The following is a 17,465-nucleotide window of genomic DNA, read 5'->3' on the forward strand; positions in this document are numbered from 1 at the left end:
AAGTACACTTCTTCAATATTAAAATATAATGGATATTACAAGTACTTCAGTTCCTCTGTAAAATTAATTACATTAGTTTTTTGTCCCTTTGTAGGCCTTTTTTTTCCTTTAAAAGAAAAAGCCTTGACATATTTGTAATGTACGTTACCTAACAAAACATTAAAGTATTATCACTGAGGTGTTACATACCACATCATTTACTTACAAGGAAATTCTGAACCTCAGTAAGCTAAAGATATTCCAAGTTCCAAACAGACTATATTCTTGAATGTTTATAAACCCATAGGTAGTTTTTGGATTCATAATGAAGATATTCAAAACAAATGAGTCTTCTCAAGCTACTTACTACCAAAGTGAGATTTCCAAAGTGGAATGTGATTTTAAGTTAGACACGTCTTTCTACTAAAATTCACTCTGCAGATAGGAAAACCCGGATCTTAAATTTGACTATACCATGTCAGAAGTGTTCTAAAAAAGAAAACTTCCTCCTCTGAGAGCTTAATCCTTTCTTCCACGCAGACCCTGCAGTTTCACTCATGGAAAGAAAAGGATGTGGGAATGGGAGCAGGTGCAGAGGGGTGAGTGGGATGAAGAAGCCCATTGCAGCAACTTCCTGTGGAAACTGGCAAAAGGAACTTGAATAAAGCGTCTTGAACAGAAGTAAATGCCCTTAACCTAAATCACAGAAGCTCAGCTCTATTTTAATTAGCCCTTTACACTTAGACTTCTGTGTCTCAAGTTATGACAAAGATTTTCTGGATTCCAGCTGAACTTGTCTCCCCCTTCACCTCCCCCCGCCCCCCCCCCCTCCCCGATTCACACGCAAGGAAATGCCTCTCATATTAAAGAAGTAAAACGTAGGAGTACGCTCGACGCAACTACTGCCTCATTAAATTTCCGCACCTCTAGATGTTCGGTTTAAGAGAAACTGCATTCTCCTGTTCACAGGGCAGTGAGAAACTATAGGGCCACATCGTATAATAAGTCACATTATTTAGGTCAAGAGTAAAATGATTAAAAGCGATGAAGCGCTGGTGATAATATTCAACACCTTTCGTTGCTAGTATGAGGCCTTCCAGCCTGCTTACAACAGGAACACTAAAGAGCAAATTATATTTAAGGGAAAAAATGCTGACAGCTCATCAATTGATTTGCAATGAAAATGCTAAAAAAATTAATAAAGAAGTTAAGCTGCTGAAATACAGTTTCACCAATTAGCTTAATGTCAGAGAATTCTAATTAGGCGTCTTGAGATTGCTATTTAGTGTTAAGCCTTCATTGTGCCAAATTCTCCTTTTCACACAAACTGGTTGCAAAATTAAAGACATTAGGCAGCCTTAATTACATTATCAGAACAGCTGGGATTAGGCAATCTCTGAAGTCAAGACGGCATTCTTTTGTCACAGGGTGGAAATCCCTGGCTTTCCAGGGTGCCGGATTTTTGGTGCCGTTCCATATCTCACCCATACAAAGCAAGCTGCATTAGAAACAAAAAATTTGCAGACAAAGAATAGAGTAATGCTCAGCAAATAATGAACACATTACCGAAAAAGAAAAGGTAGGTGAAAAGATTAAGCCTGAAATCGGTAGGTTTTGCTAACACCTCTACTGGCGGCTGGCCTGCCAGCCCTCTGGTGGCAGGAAGACTGAGGAAAAGCTCTGTGAACCCACTTGGCCAGTGGATGCAGCTCTGTTATCTAAAGCTGAAGCACATTTATACTCCCCCGTCCCATGGGGTGTGAAATTAGCAGCTATTGTTTTTACACATTTTTGCCAACACAATGCCTTTTATGTCCTTACATTGTTTATAAAGCAATGTTTTCTTGCACATGGGAACCCTCTTTTTAATTCTAATTTTTTAAGCAACAGGATAGTCTCTCCTCTCCTGACTCCATTCCTTATTCCTCTAAACAATCAACATTTTTTAATGAACTCATTTAATACCATGATTTCTTCCCATTAAGAAACTAAAAATTAGGATTGATAGTGGTGGGGATACCTGTAATACCCTGAACAGAGGTCAATCTGAAAGTGGCAGAAAACTCGCCTGCTAACATTACCTAGTAACCACACAAAACTTCTCCAGTAGTCTAGACACTAGCCCTTTTCTAAAACCCAAAATTGCTATCATTTTTTAATCCTAGTTTTAAAATTTTAGTTGTAGTATCTGTTATGCTAGCCACCATCATGTGTCATCTAGAATATTGCCACAGCCTCCTAACTGCTCATTTCCTGGCCTGTTTGTCTCCAAATCTGATCAACTGAAAATCAGATAGCGTTACTTCCCTGGTTGAAACTCTCCAATGGTTGTCCACTATGTGGAAAACTGAATCCAAACCCCTTCTTTGGCCCACAGGCTGTTCTCCAAGTCCTCCCCATCCCCACACCTCATTCAGGTCAGCCCAGTGATCCTCCTCCAGCTCCCCATTGCTGGAACTCTGTGGGGATGGATGCGCTCACAAGGGTCTCTTGCTGGAACATGGTTCCTGAGGTTGCAAGAGACTGGCTTCTCTTCACTCAAGTCTCAGCAGGAATGTCTGAGGGCTCAGCTTAAAATACATCACTTTTTTCAAAGAGATCTTTCTTGATCTTACCTCACTAAGGTAACATCCTTCCCTCCACCAACACGCCAGCTCTCGAACATTAACCTTTTTGGGGAGTTTTCTTTAAATACCTAGGACTATTTAATACTATCTCATTTCTTTCCTGTTCACTTGTTCACTGTCTCTCTCCCCTCCACCAACTTGTGAGAGCAGGTGCCTCACAGAGTGTCACTCACCCAGACATCCTCTGGTGCCTAGTAACTTTGCATGTGGATCCAAGAGAGAAATATAAGCGATTCCTGTCCTCGATGAGCTTACTGGCTAAGGGGGAAAGAAACTTGCAGGTAAAGAATTATATACACTTCAGCATGTAAAAAAACCTAAACAAGTGCCACTGGCACATCTGAAAGACAGATCAACTAACATCTCCTAGGATTCATGGAAGGTTTCAAAGAGGATAACTCAAAGAATGAAGGATGGGCGGGAGCACCTCACTAGGGAGGGGGCAGAGGGAAACAAGGGAGCAACTTAGGCAGAAGGCATGAGTCAAAGGCATGGTAGGATGAACAAGCATCAGGGTATGCTTGGGAAGATGTAAGTGGCCTGCCCTGGCAAGAGGCAGGGCTAGAAAGGTGTACTGGCGCCAACATCATCAGGGATCCCGCAAGCCCTGCTAAGAGTCTACACTTTGTTCTATAGAGTGAACTTTTATGAATTCCACAGAGGAGCTGGAGGAAAAGGGAAAGTGGGCAGAGAAATAAGCCCTAGGACTGCATGTCAGGCAGCGAGGCTCGTCTTTTACTTGTTTTAATATGAGGATTGCAAGTAAGCATTCATGCTTTGAAAAACCTTGAAGCCCACATCTGAAGTTCAGGCCTGCTGACATAAAGTAATTAAATCACCTGTCCTGCCAACTCCAATCGCTTGTTACCATAATAGTCTCGGTCATCCACTTTATTATCTCCTTGGGCCAGAATTACTCTTCGCACCATCACTGCAGTGTAGATACACTTCGCTCGGAAATTGAATTCTTTAACCTGTAATTAATTCAGGAGTTAGAGAAAATTTCTGAGGCAATGCACATTAGCCACTATCAACTCCTTCCTTCCCTATACATTTCATGTATATATTCCTCCACTCTTCCAAAGAGGTGGCACCCACTAACCCTGCTTGGGCTGGTCTGGGAACTCAGAGTTGTCACTTCCTTTCTCTGGGTCACTAGGCACCATGGCAAAAGGGCCAGGACACTCTACCAGGGACAGAGAGGCTGCTTAGAAAAGCACTGGGGAGCCAGAGACACTCACTGTTGCTATTTGACTTTTAAATGGTCTTTCCAGTCATTCAGAGGAGTTTAAAATTCCTTTGAGTCCCAGCTTTAGTATTATGAATTTTCTAATTCTTTGAATTAGCTCAAAACACATACAAATGGCAGCCAAAGGGCAGAATCAGATTTCTGTATATTTTTTAGCCAGCAAGGTGTTTTAAAATGATAAATTCCTGTTTAGGTGGTCAGTCTCCACTTCTATAGATCCTTCAACTGTCCTTTATGATCAGCTCCTGACAGTAGAGTCTGCAACCCCTGAATTAGATCGTTCATGAACAACAGACATGTAACTCATTATAAACCAGACTATTTGGTGAGCAAGATTGTTTAACAAGTAATTCTATTGCTTAGAAGAATAATATCATATTAGAGAGGAATGATAGCTCTTGCCCACATCCCACATGGCCAATCTCTGTTTAAAGAAAATGAATAAAAAGTAAGTACAACTGACCTTTGAACAACATGGGTTAGGGGCACCGACCCATCGCTATGTCAAAAATCTGTGTATACTTTTATTTCCTCCAAAACTTAACCTCTAATAGCCTACTGTTGACCAAAAATCTTATGATAACATAAACAGCCAAGAACACATATTTTTGATTGTTATATAATATATTCTTCTAATAAAGTAAGCTACAAAAAAGAGTTCTCAAGAAAATCATAAGAGAAAATACATTTACAGTACTATACTTACTGAAAGAAAAAACAAATTTAAGTGGATCCACACAGTTCAAACCTGTATTATTCGAGGGTCAACTGTTCTAGGGTCTGAAGACAGATTCTAGTTCTCTCTCTGACCAGTAACCAGCTGGGTGACAAGATAAACCATCCAGCTTGTCTGGACCTGAGCATCTTCACTCTAAGTAAAGGAGGCTGGACAATGTGAACTTGAACATTCAAGGTCTAAGAGATGAACCATCCAATATTTTAAAAAGTCTGTGGTGGCACAACAGTGAGAATGCACTCAGGGCTGTACACTTAAGAATGGTAAATTTTATGTTATGTATTTTACAATAAAAGAGAGTATATGAGCAAGGCACTGTAAGCCTGTTTCATTTAAAAACATCTAACACCATCTCTGTCCTTCAAAACCATGAAATCTAGTAGCAGCACTAACATATATATGAATATAAGAAACTATAATTTTAGATTGAAACCAGGACCCATGAGAGAATAAACATGATGCCAATGATAGTAGACAGCTAACATTCCTGAAGTACAAACAAACTACTGATAATGGAAGATTATTTCCATGGTGCAGTCCAGTCTGTTCAGAGTCCATCTTTTCTTATGGAACTAAATGTTAAATAATGTAAACCTGTATTCAAAATTCTTTAACAGACGGGCCCCCCCCTTGACCACAGTTCACAGCTGTGCAGCTGCCACTCACTGGCACGTGTGTGAGGATGGTAGAAGCCAGGAGCTCTCTTGCCTCTTCTATCTTCGTCTTCTTTGGTCCACCGCCCCACATCCTTTGCCTCCTTACTTTGTTCCCTATATATTTTAATGCCTATAAAAACAGAATATAATAATGCTTGAATGACACCCATTGCAGGGAATTTTTTAAAGATTTTATTCATTTACTTATGAGAGACACAGAAAGAGAGGCAGAGACACAGGCAGAGGGAGAAGCAGGCTCCCTACAGGGAGCCTGATGTGGGACTTGATCCCAGGACTCCAGGATCACGACCTGAGCTGAAGGCAGATGTTCAACCACTGAGCCACCCAGGTGTCCCCATTGCAGGGAATTTATTAAACACCTACCCATACAAAACACTATAAACAGAAAGATGAGGATCTTGGCTATGGAGATTGCTGCATGAGGCTTAGTCAAAAATCAACATTTATCATAAATCAATAACAAAGTAGCATTATATGCTGTCCAATAAACTTGTTTCCTTTCTATAATTTGCTTTCTTACTACAAAATTGATACCTGATCACTTTACATATATGAAGCAGCCAGCAATCCTCTACCCAAAGAGAACTACAGTCCTCAGTTAACATTCTAGAGCTGTACTTTTCTTCCCTTAAAAAGGAATCATACCATATAAAGATCCTGAGAGCTGCAAAGCACTGCTAAAAGAAAATAAAACCTAAGTAAATCAAGGACTATGCTGGTTTCATGGACTGGAAGGTTTAATAGTGTTAAGATGGCTTACTGTTAAAATTCTCTCTGAACTGACCATAGATACATCATAATTATTCCTGGCAGTTTTTAAAAAACAAAAATCAGTTGATTCTAAAATTGACATGCAAATGCAAAGGACCTGGAATAGCTGAAATACTTTTGAAAAGGAAAAGTTGGAAGATTTTACATTACCTGCTTTCAATTAGAAAGCTATGGTAATTAAGACAGTGTGAGACTGGCATAAGGGCAGACAAATAGATGGAACAAAGTATGTCCAGAAATAAACTCATGCTTTTAAGATCAGATGATTTTTGGCAAAAGCCGCCAAAACAGTTCAACAGGCAAGGGAAAAATCTTTTCAACAAATGTTGAAATACCAACATATCTACACAGTAAAAAATTAACTTTGACCCCTACCTCACACCAAATAAAAAATCCGTCTAAATGGATTTGAGACATAAACATAAAAACTAAAACTTTTATAAAGCTTCTAGGAAAGAACACAGAAGACTATATTCTTGCCCTTGTGGTAGGCAAAATTTCTTTACACAGGACACAGAAATCAACAACCATAAGACAAACAAACAAACAAAAAAACCCTCCTGACAATCAGATTTTATCAAAATTAACACTGCTCATCAAAAGATACTGTTATGATAATGAATAGGGAAGCAATGGACAGAGAAAAAATAGTTACAATACATAAATCTGACAAGGGATTTATACCCAGCATACTTTTTTAAAAAAAGAACTCTGAAATTCTATACTAAAAAGACAAACAGGGATCCCTGGGTGGCGCAGCGGTTTGGCGCCTGCCTTTGGCCCAGGGCGTGATCCTGGAGACCCGGGATCGAATCCCACATCGGGCTCCCGGTGCATGGAGCCTGCTTCTCCCTCTGCCTATGTCTCTGCCTCTCTCTCTCTGTGACTATCATAAATAAATAAAAAAAAAAAAAAAAAAAGACAAACAACTCAGTGAGGAAAATGGCAAAAGATTTGGACACTTTACAAAGAAGGTCAGCAAGTCCAAGAAAAGTGTCCAATATCATTAATTATCAGGGAAATGTATGTTAAAACCTTAATGGTATAGACACCATCCAACACCTAGTAGAATGTCTAAAATTAAAAAGACTGGTAAGACCAAATGTTGGTGAGGACATGAAGCAATGAGAACTCTCATGCACTGGGATGGAACTGCAAAATGGTACAATTACTCTGGGGAAAGGTTTGGCAGTTCCAAACTTATAAAGGGATCCCTGGGTGGCGCAGCGGTTTGGCGCCTGCCTTTGGCCCAGGGCGCGATCCTGGAGACCCAGGATCGAATCCCACATCGGGCTCCCGGTGCATGGAGCCTGCTTCTCCCTCTGCCTGTGTCTCTGCCTTTCTCTCTCTCTCTGTGACTATCATAAATAAATAAAAATTTAAAAAAAAAAAGAGAAATGCTGACCTGTTGAGGCAAAGACTTATACAAGAATGTTTACAGAAACTTTATTCTTAATACCCAGAGTAAAAAAAACAAATGTTCATCAACAGGAAAAGATAAAGTGTGGAACACTTGTATAATGGGTACTACTCAGCAATAAGAAGGCACTGCATCGACAAATGATATAAAATTATCAGACAGTACATTCAGCAAAAGAAACTGGACAAAAAAAGAGTATATTCTGTATAATTCCATATACATAAAGTTCTAGAACGGCAAAATTAATCTGTGGTGAAAAATCAGAACAGTGGGGAAAAAAAAATCAGAGGATGGAGATAAAAAGTGACTAAGCGGAGGCATGTGGGAACTTCCCAGGGTAATGGAAAAACACTCTATATCTTATGCAAAATGATGCAATTAGGATTTGTACATTTCAGCATACATAAATTCTATCTAAAAAATGAAGTATGAAAAACTAATCAAATAGTGGGTATGAGGGGTAGGTGGAGATTCAGGTGAAACAAGAACATCACAGTGTTGGTAATTATTGAAGCTGGGTGATGGGCAGAGGAGGGCTCATAACACTCTTCTGTATATTTTATGTATGTTGATGTTTATTCATAACAAAAAGTTTTTAAAGGAGAGGGTAATTTTGTAACAACAATGAATGTACTTTTTAAAACTGGCTTTCAGTTAGTCAGAAGAAAGAGCGGAGATTCCTGATTCTTTATCTTAGAACCCCTGTCCCAATTATGTGTCCTGGAAGTATCTTTCCTGTGCTTCAAAACCTAGCTCTGGTGTCACTTCCTCACATCACTCCTTTTTCTCTTCTGTGTGAATTTCTTATGTATAAAGAATTAAGTGCTTTCATTCCACTTCAGTCCACGCCATATTTTACCTATTTACGGGTATGTTGCTCCTACTAGGTGTTGTGTCATTCTTTGATTCCTGAGGACTAGTTCAGGACCAGGAACAGAATGGATCTCCTTCGTGGTTAGATCGGGATATCAGACCTAGGATTCTCTCCATTTAGTGTCCATTAAAGCGTTAAGATAAACTAAGATGGTGCCAACCCTTGCTGTGGCGACCTAGCAAGAAGTAGGACCCAGAAGCAGATAAAAGCAAGTCTGCAGTCAGCAGAAACCACCAGGAGATAGGCAGTTCGGTCTTCTCTCAACTGAGCTGTCTCATTAAATTTTGGTCTTCCCGTTCCTTTGGGAAAGGGGTCAAAGATTCTTCACTTTGAGGGAAAAAATGGAGGAACACAGGGGAGCCTAGAACCCCTTCTGAGTTAGCAGGAAGCCGGCTTTTCCCTGGAGTGACTAATAATGTTGCCAGGGTTTCAACAGTGTGAGGGTTGGGGTGAGAGCCCAATCTGCTCACAAATAGGCCAAGATGACACCCCTCGTGTCATCTTGGAGGACATCCTATTCTCCAAAAAGGTAATAAATAATTCTTTCTATGCCACAGCCCTTAGAAAGATGACAGGAAATGTCCGTTAGCAAGAGCCAGCAAAAGGAATGGAGGAGAGATAACAAGGGAAGCATTAAACACAAACACAACATGGGCATTTAGCAATCCACTAAGTGCAGAAGCTCTATTACATAAGACACCGTGCACCTGCCACACACTCAGAGTAACATGCAATATTCACGTGCCCTAACTCATAGGTTCCAGTTACCAATGACTTTGGATTATGCATGCCTCTATAGCCTCTTATTAGTTGCAAATTATTAATCCCTGCTCTAATCCAGCACACAGAGTATGAGTCACATCACTCAGCTCCTGTTTGCATATTCCTCTCATCTTTGAACTGAACCTTGCTCATTGGGTTAATTAACATTTTCTGTCAGCACCTATTTAGGGGAAATAAATGATTTTCCAACCCACTATTTAGCCCTCTGCTCACACAGCTTTACGATGCTGGGGTTTTTGGGTTATCCGAGCAACAATGGTGCTGTTTGTTATGAAATGAATAACGGATCTCCCTGAAGTATCATTGAGGTAAACTGCTCTTCCTGAGCATTACACAGCTTTAAAGGAAATCGTGTGTCTCCCCAAATTGAGCCAACTCCTGGGTATTTCTCTGTGTTTCCTCTTCATGTTCTTGGAACCCTTGAACAATATAATTCCAGTTTGTAACAAAGATTCATGCTTACTAAATATTTCATTTTCAATAAAGACCAAAAATAGAAACTCCTAAATCCAAATAGCTTCTCCTCATGCTGCCTGCCCAAGAACCTGAATTGGCTATTACTTAACTGCATAAAAAGAGGAAGGCAGTGGTAAGAATAATCCCTACTGATTTGTGCTTTGGAATTATATAAACTTACATATGATGATTAACCTTAAATGTCTGTCTGGCTCAGTCTATGAAAATATCAAGAGTGTGTGATTTTCAGAACACACACTAACAGATGATATAAGTGGGAAAATGTTATCTCTGTAAGCATCCTGAGTAACAAGAAAAAAGCAGCCTGGAATTTATACCTTGTTGTAAGTAACCCACAGAATTGACAATGTACATATGGATAAGTAAGAACTATTGTACTTGTACTGCAGGGAGTCCCTACCTCCCAGGATGTCTATGAGGAGTGTTGCCACTGATTTATATTTAGTGAAGTACTTTACAAATGTAGGACTAAGCACCCTAAGCATGGCTCTTAGGGCTCCCTGTCACAAACAAAGGGAAGTAAAATTATTCTTAATATGTTGAGCATATATATAGATGAAGGCAGGGAGCTATGGATATATATAGCTTGAGTCTTATCCTAAAATCCCCAAGTTCCAACTAGGAGTTCTTCATCAGGCTGATGAAGGCTCTGTACTGGTAAAGGGTTTCTGATCCTGGCTTTTTCACTGCTGACATGGGGAATTCAGAAAAAGAGTTTGAGACCACATTCAACTAAACACTGAGAACTGGAAATAGGGAATAAAAAGAGAAATTGAAGAGAAATGCAGGAAAAAAACAATCTTCTACACTAGAGTTGCTATAGTTCAAAACATCTATTAGAGCAGCTGGGTGGGCAGTAGGTTAAGTGTCCCACTTCTGGTTTCAGCTCAGGTCGTGATCTCAGGGTCGTGAGATAGAGCCCCACATCAGGCTCCACACTCAGCACAGAGTCTGCTCAGGATTCTCTCTCTCTCTATCCCTCCTGCTTGTGCGCTCCCTCATGCACACTTTCTCTAATAAACAAACAAATCTTAAAAAAAAAAAACAAATAAACAAAAACATATCACTCAGGCAAATAAGTGAAAAACAGAATACTTGTTATTATATCAGAACAAAAGCCTCTTGGCCACATATCCCCCTTCTAAGTTAGACACCACAGGCTGATAACTGTTAAGGCAAATTCCTTCCTCTAATTCCTAAAACATGAGTCAAAGAAGCTTCCCTACTGTTCCTCCCAACTCCCCAACACCCTCCCACACCTACACCCCAAGAAGTCACCGCATCCGATGCTTTATCCATGAGCAGCATTAAATCTCCAATTCCCTTTCATGGCAAAGGACAACATGAAAAGACACACCTGCATCTGTGTGAAAATCTGAGCTTTCTGGCACTCTTCCAAACTGGGCCCAAATGCAGCCATCACGTGCTCCTCTGTTCCAATCATCTGTACAATTTCCTGGTCACTCTCAACACCCATGGCCTAGGAAGGAAAGAAAAGATAGAAAGAGTGTTGGCTTTGTGTTAACTCACTGACATTTGCTTATGCTAATTTGGCATTGTTTGTGGGTATTACTTCTAAGCAAAAGCTAGCTCTTTTCTCAGAAACGGTGCCATCTGGCATTGGCAGCTCTAGCCCAAGCTGCAGAAGAACCTGAAACAGAAATTTCGATTGGGAAGAGGAAAACAAACATTCTCAAGCACTTTTTGCAATCTTCTAAAATATTTAAATATCCTATGACTGTCATCACTGAAAAAAGAAAAAAGGAGGTAGAAAGGTATAGTGGAGACACTGGTCACAATTACGAAAGCAAACTGAAAAAATTAAAACAGCCAAAGAGCAGTAAATCAGAAAATATGCATTGCTGAAAATAAACAGAACCCCAATTAGTTTTGTCACAAGACTAATTTTTCTGAGAACTGTCAAATCATTCACATTCGGGCTTGAAGAATTTTCCCTAAAGGATGTTGTACCTCACTATTCTAGAAATATCAAGCTATGTTTTACACAGGTTTTAAGAAGAGATTTTTTTTTTTTTTAAACTAAAAACGCACTTAAGAGGTTTCAGAAACCCACTCCTCTTAAGTGTTTCAAGGTGGCAGCCGGCAAGGCAGGTCTTTGTGGATTCCATATGGCACGATGGCTCCCTCCTTCACACGTTTGCCTGGCATTCTGCCATTTCAAGAAATAGAACATAATCTCACTAAACCTCTCTTGGCAGAGAAAGAATCTGCTTCTTAGAAGTTATGGGAAAAGTTATGTTTGCATTAAAATTCTTCCTTTAGCTATACAGAGAAGACAGAAGCAGAGATACCTGTCTAGCTGGGCTTTGAAGCTCTGGTGGCCAGTTCAGACAAAAGGGAGAGGGAGGGAAAACTGAATCCCAAGTTCCAGGGAGGAACATCAAGAACCTAAGCCAGAATACAATGGAAAGGGCACCTAAGTCAAGAGATCTGAGGTGTCTGTCCTAAAACAAGGCCAATGACAGACCTCACAACCACCACTGCCAAGTCAACTTTGTCCACCTCTATTTCTTCAGGTCTATAATAAGAGGACTCAAAATTCTACAAGTCTACCTTTGAATTTGAGTCATCTGTGATCCAGAAATTCGATACAGATACTTTAGGATCAGATGTAAACTTACTGAAAGTTTTTAAACTTTTGTTGGGGAAGCTAAATATGTGCTATGTCCCTTTTAGGCCAACTGTATGGTTTGAAAAATGTTCACCAATTCTCTGACACTCTCTTCAAAAGGTAAAGACAAACTCCCTTCCTCTTGAGTGTAGGCTAAACTTAATGACTCACTTCTATAGGAAAAATGTGCAAGACACAGTACAACTTTGGAGGCCTGGTTATGAAATGCACTGCAGCTTCCTGCTTCCTCTTTCTCTTAGAGTGCTCCTTGGTGGAACGAGGGGCTATGTCTGCAAGACACTCACTCAGTCTATGGAAAGGTCCAGTGGGGAGGAGCCAACTCCCATTATAGTGGAGCTGCAAGGGGAGCAGACCCTGACATGCTCCAGTCCAGCCCTCGGGTGACTTCAGCCCTGGCTGACATCTGAAAGAGCCCTGGTTGACTCCTGAAAGACCCTGAGTCAGAACCACCCAACTGAGCCACTTCCAAATCTCTGACCAACAGAAACTCTACTGTAATTTGTTACACAGCACATACAACTAACAAACCAACTTTTGGAATTAAATTTGCCATTTAAACTTTAAAAAGCTTCATAAAGGGAGGCCTGGGTGGCTCAGCGGTTGAGCTCTGCCTTTGGCTTATGGCGTGATCCTGGAGTTCCAGGATTGAGTCCCACATCAGGCTCCCTGCAGGGAGCCTGCTTCTCCCTCTGCCTGTGTCTCCGCCCCTCTCTGTGTGTCTCTCATGAATAAATAAAATCTTTAAAGAAACAAAAGCTTCATAAAGATATAACTTGTTTTGTTCAAATTTGTTTTTGTTTAGTGAACAAATAAAGATGCTCTCACAACACAAATCTCTTTTCTATATTTTAATTTTCATCTTTTTATCTCTAATTTGATAGGATGCATTTATTTAAAAGGACGCTAGACATAAAACTCCACTATTTAAAAATTATATAAATTCATAAAATACTGAGCATTTCATGGATTTAACAGAGTAATTCTAAAATATTATCAGTTCTAATTTTTAAACAAATGAAGAAAAAAATTATATATTTTTTTCTAATTTTCTAGATTATCCTTTGATCAAGCACACTGAGTCCATCTACTCTGACAGTGATGGCATGTATGTAGGACCATCTACATTTTCTCCTTGGTCTGCAAGAAGCCAGCCAGAAATATGAGAATACTTCTGTGAAAAGCTAATTAGAATATAAACTTTTACCTGTCAATATCTCAAAAGAGTGTTATCTGGGTTTCAAATGAATTAAAATATAAGAAAAACAACACTAAGGCAATTAGTTAGCAGTAGAATCTAGTCACTCTTCTCTGAAATCATTGATAATAAAACTTTGTAACAAATGCATTTCCCTCCTCAGGGGAAAGTGCAAACACTAAAAGATATCTACATGGGCAGATGCCAAATCGAGCATGCAAAATAATATAGCAGGAGAAGGTCTCACTGGGACAGAAATAGAATCTTAGAGCTGAAGTGGCAGTAGCTTTCTGGATCATCCCCCTTTCTTGAGGCATATCAACCTCTAGATCTTCTGAACTGAAGCCACCTGAAGTATTTTAATAATTAATTTTTAGTTCAGCAATCTCCAAGTGAAAAAGACTATATATGCTTCATTACCTATTTTGGCATTTAATAACAGCGGAAAAAGTCCTTCCTCATTTGACATATGGATTGCTGCTTCAAGTTGTCTCGAGGCTGAATCTGAGCAGTAATTTTATAACTGCATAAAATTTTCAAGTGTTCTAATGTGGATCTAAACAGACTGCTTAGGCCTTCCAAATATTTCTAAGCCATGAAGGAAAGATATGCCAAGTACATGGTAAATGACACCATATGTGCAGAAAGAATGATCGGTGGCAAAGCTCTGTTCTACAAGGACTAAACTCCTCCTGTATCAGGTCACTGAACTACAGGGTGATAACTCAGTCAGGTTATCATCAAAAGCACTCTAGCTCCAAAGACCAAACTGATTTTATGACTATTTAGCCTTGTGGAAGTCACAGCTACAAATAAATGACATATTGCTATGGAAACGACAGCAAAATGCTCAACCATTTTGCTTTACAGACATAATTTAGACATCTGAAAACTAGCTTTATATGGAACTCTTTGTACTCCAGATATCTGAAATCATTTCACCTAACTAATAAGTCAGAAATGAATGCTATATAATAACCTTATGAAGAAACAGCAGAGAAAATACGTTTCAACAGAAGGTCACCCAGTCTGACCATTGGCAAGAAGACAGAACACAAATAAGGGCATATGCTCTTTAAGAAGTGGCATAAGTCTTCTCTTTGGATACCCGCTAAGTGTGATTACAAGTGTGACTTTTAAAGACAGAATACTAATGAGAGAAGAGAAGAACATGCCCACTGATGGTGATATGCTGAAATATATTACCTGAAGGAGGGAATGGGAATAAGTTCTTAAAATACCTACTATTCAGAAATCTCGAATCTTTCTTTAGACAGGAATCAATCTATTATTACTAAAGCAGTCTTAGCAGATAATAAAAGAACTATGATGGCCCTCTTTGATTCTGCAATTTTTTTCTTAAAAGATCAAAAATTTCAGGGTAAGTTAGTTTCTAAGAAACAATGCCCAGCTCCCTTGAAATCTGATCTTTTTTTCTGTAAAAACTTTCAGACTACAGATGCCATCACAGAGCAACTGCTGAATACTTGGGAATACAAAATGTAAAATGGGAAAGATTCATGGGCAGGGGAACCTTTGTAGTGATTCAAGTCCATAAATAAGGCTGATCTAGGTCTTAAAAAGCTTTAGTCGTCATATTCAGACCCAGCATGGAACCTGGAAACCCTGCTGCTTCTGTCACTTTTAGCCAATTGTTGGTTACAATCAACAACCATCAAGTCCTAATGACTGTCAAGGTCTGTGTTAGGGCCACACAACACAAAAAGAGAAATGATGTGACTTTCCTGGTCTCCCAGTTTATTTTCCCCAGCTCCTGACATTAAATGTGTAAGCAGGGTAAAGCCAAGAGTAACAGTATCTTCCTTCTAGGCTGTCCACTTTTCAAAAAATGTATTATCTCCTTTGCTCTTCAGAATAAATCTCTGAAGTCACTTTATAGGGGAGTTGTCCAAGACTGGGAAATCTGCCTGGGGTCACACAGCTTACAAATGGAGAAGCTGGAATTAGGCCTAGATCTGTTGCTAAAATCTTCCATATTCTGTGCTGCTCCCCAGATGAAAAAGTCTTCATAGAAGTTATCAGACAAGGTTCCATCAGGCTATTAAAACATCCCTCTAGCGGGAGACCACAAAATGGGACTATCTGTGACCAATGTACTTATTTATTTAAACCGAAAACATTTAGATAGTTGTTTTAGTTCTTATACACTGCTGATTACTATGCAACAGTTATGTTCCAGGAAAAAATTTTGGCAACATGCAACAAGATTTGTTGTTTTTTTTTTTTTTTAGATTTTATTTATTTATTCATGAGAAACACAGAGACATACATAGAAGGAGGAAGCAGGCTTCCCGCAGGGAGCCTGATGTGGGACTTGGTCCTAGAACCCTGGGATCACGACCTGAGACAAAGGCAGACACTCAACCACAGCCACCCAGGTGCCCCTGCATCAAGTTTTAAAAAAAATGTATAATCCCACTCTCAAGAATTAAGTCTCATAAAATATTTAGCAATATGCACAAACATGTATATAGAACACCCAGGGTTATGTATCAGAGTGAAAACTTGGGGGGAAAAGGACACCTAAATGTCCCCCTATAGGGAACTGGTTAAACAGATTACACCAACCATGTGTAATTCCTGTTTGATACCTACTAAAAATAATGATGTAGATCTATAAATAGATCTAGATGTAGATCGAGTTGTAGAACAAATGATGTAGATTTATAAATATGAAAAACTATTCACAATTCCCTGTTAAGTGGGAAAAAAAAATAGTAAAATCGCTGTATATACTACTACCAAAGCAAAGAAAAAAGGGCTTGGAAAAAAAAAATTCCAAAAATGTAGTTCTACTTCTTAGTGGCTTCCTAAATTTGTACAATTCAAGGACTGTTTCATAATCAGAAAAGGAGAAATCTGAAATCTCAACTGCAGGTTACATAAAAGTGCACATTGTTAATTTACAGACACATTTTAGAAAGGATTTAAGTTGGCTATAAACAGTGGACACGTTTGTAACATAATATTAAATTTGACAGAAGAAACTGTCTTACCAAAATTTTGTTACCTAGCCAAAAAAAGTATTTGATAAAGGTTTTCTGATTTTAATGTGTCCATGTGTCTAGCAATGTATTTTCCAAGTGAGTAATAGAAGACTACATGTATTATAATTAACTTATAAATTCTGGTCGAAGGAAAGCAGTCCTATACATTTTTTAAATTTAAATCCAATTAGCCAACATACAGTACATACTTAGTTTCAGATGTAGTATGCAATAATTTCAGTTGCATCAGTCCTATGCATCTTTAAGTCTCTTAATACAACGGCGAAGTCTTTTTGATGCATGGGAACACACTGCCCTCTACTGGAGATGTAATTCCACATAGATGAAATTCTCTTCATCTGCCAATCAACACTATGTTCACAAGGCACTGCCATTGGGGGCTGTGGGATGCCTCCAAAAAAAGCCAAAATTACTTCAGTGCTTTACAAATATAAGCTTTAAGGAGACATAATAAGTTAAGAATTCTCTCTGGCTTCTCCCAATCCCATATAAATAGTATTGCTGTTATGATTATCATCCTAAAAAGAAAATGACACCATCTCATTTAGAGAAAATAAAAGTATATTAAGTTGCACTAAACTTAAAAAAATCGCCTATAGGAATGCCTGTGTGGCTCAGTCCATTAGGTATCTGACTTCGGCTCAGGTCATAATCCTGAGGTCCCAGGGTCAAGCCCAAGTAAGGCTCCTTCGGAGCAGGGGGGGTCTACTTCTCCCTCTCCCTCTGTCCATCCCTCTGCTCAAACACGGTCGCTCTTGCTCTCTCCCAAATAACAAAATAATCTTAAAAAAACCCAGAAACCTCCTACAATCTTCTTCATGTAATTGCATTCAGAATACAATGATTTCCTGAGTCAAAGAACCTGACTGTTCAACATCCACTCAACACCTATGAGCACCCCAGGACCCCCAAACCGGCCCTGCACTAACCTGACATGAAGAGGACTGTCTCCCCCACTCCTTTGCTGTCACTGGGTCACAACTCCAACAAGACAA

At 39.3% G+C, this 17,465-nt stretch overlaps 1 protein-coding gene across 4 annotated transcripts in view; it reads right to left on the reverse strand.

The window, feature by feature from the left end:
• POLR3B (RNA polymerase III subunit B) overlaps positions 1 to 17,465 on the reverse strand; it is a 107,401-nt gene that overhangs the window by 68,285 nt on the left and 21,651 nt on the right. For all 4 annotated transcript variants that reach the window (XM_038550792.1, XM_038550791.1, XM_038550793.1 and 1 more), the window contains exons 10-12: positions 10,951 to 11,073; positions 5,258 to 5,377; positions 3,446 to 3,580 (exon numbers count right to left, since the gene is read on the reverse strand). In XM_038550792.1, coding sequence (XP_038406720.1) covers positions 3,446 to 3,580; positions 5,258 to 5,377; positions 10,951 to 11,073 — 378 coding nt within the window. The remainder of the gene's footprint in view (positions 1 to 3,445; positions 3,581 to 5,257; positions 5,378 to 10,950; positions 11,074 to 17,465) is intronic.

Source organism: Canis lupus, chromosome 10 (genome assembly GCF_011100685.1).
Source record: "Canis lupus familiaris isolate Mischka breed German Shepherd chromosome 10, alternate assembly UU_Cfam_GSD_1.0, whole genome shotgun sequence".
In the NCBI taxonomy this organism is placed as follows: domain Eukaryota; kingdom Metazoa; phylum Chordata; class Mammalia; order Carnivora; family Canidae; genus Canis; species Canis lupus.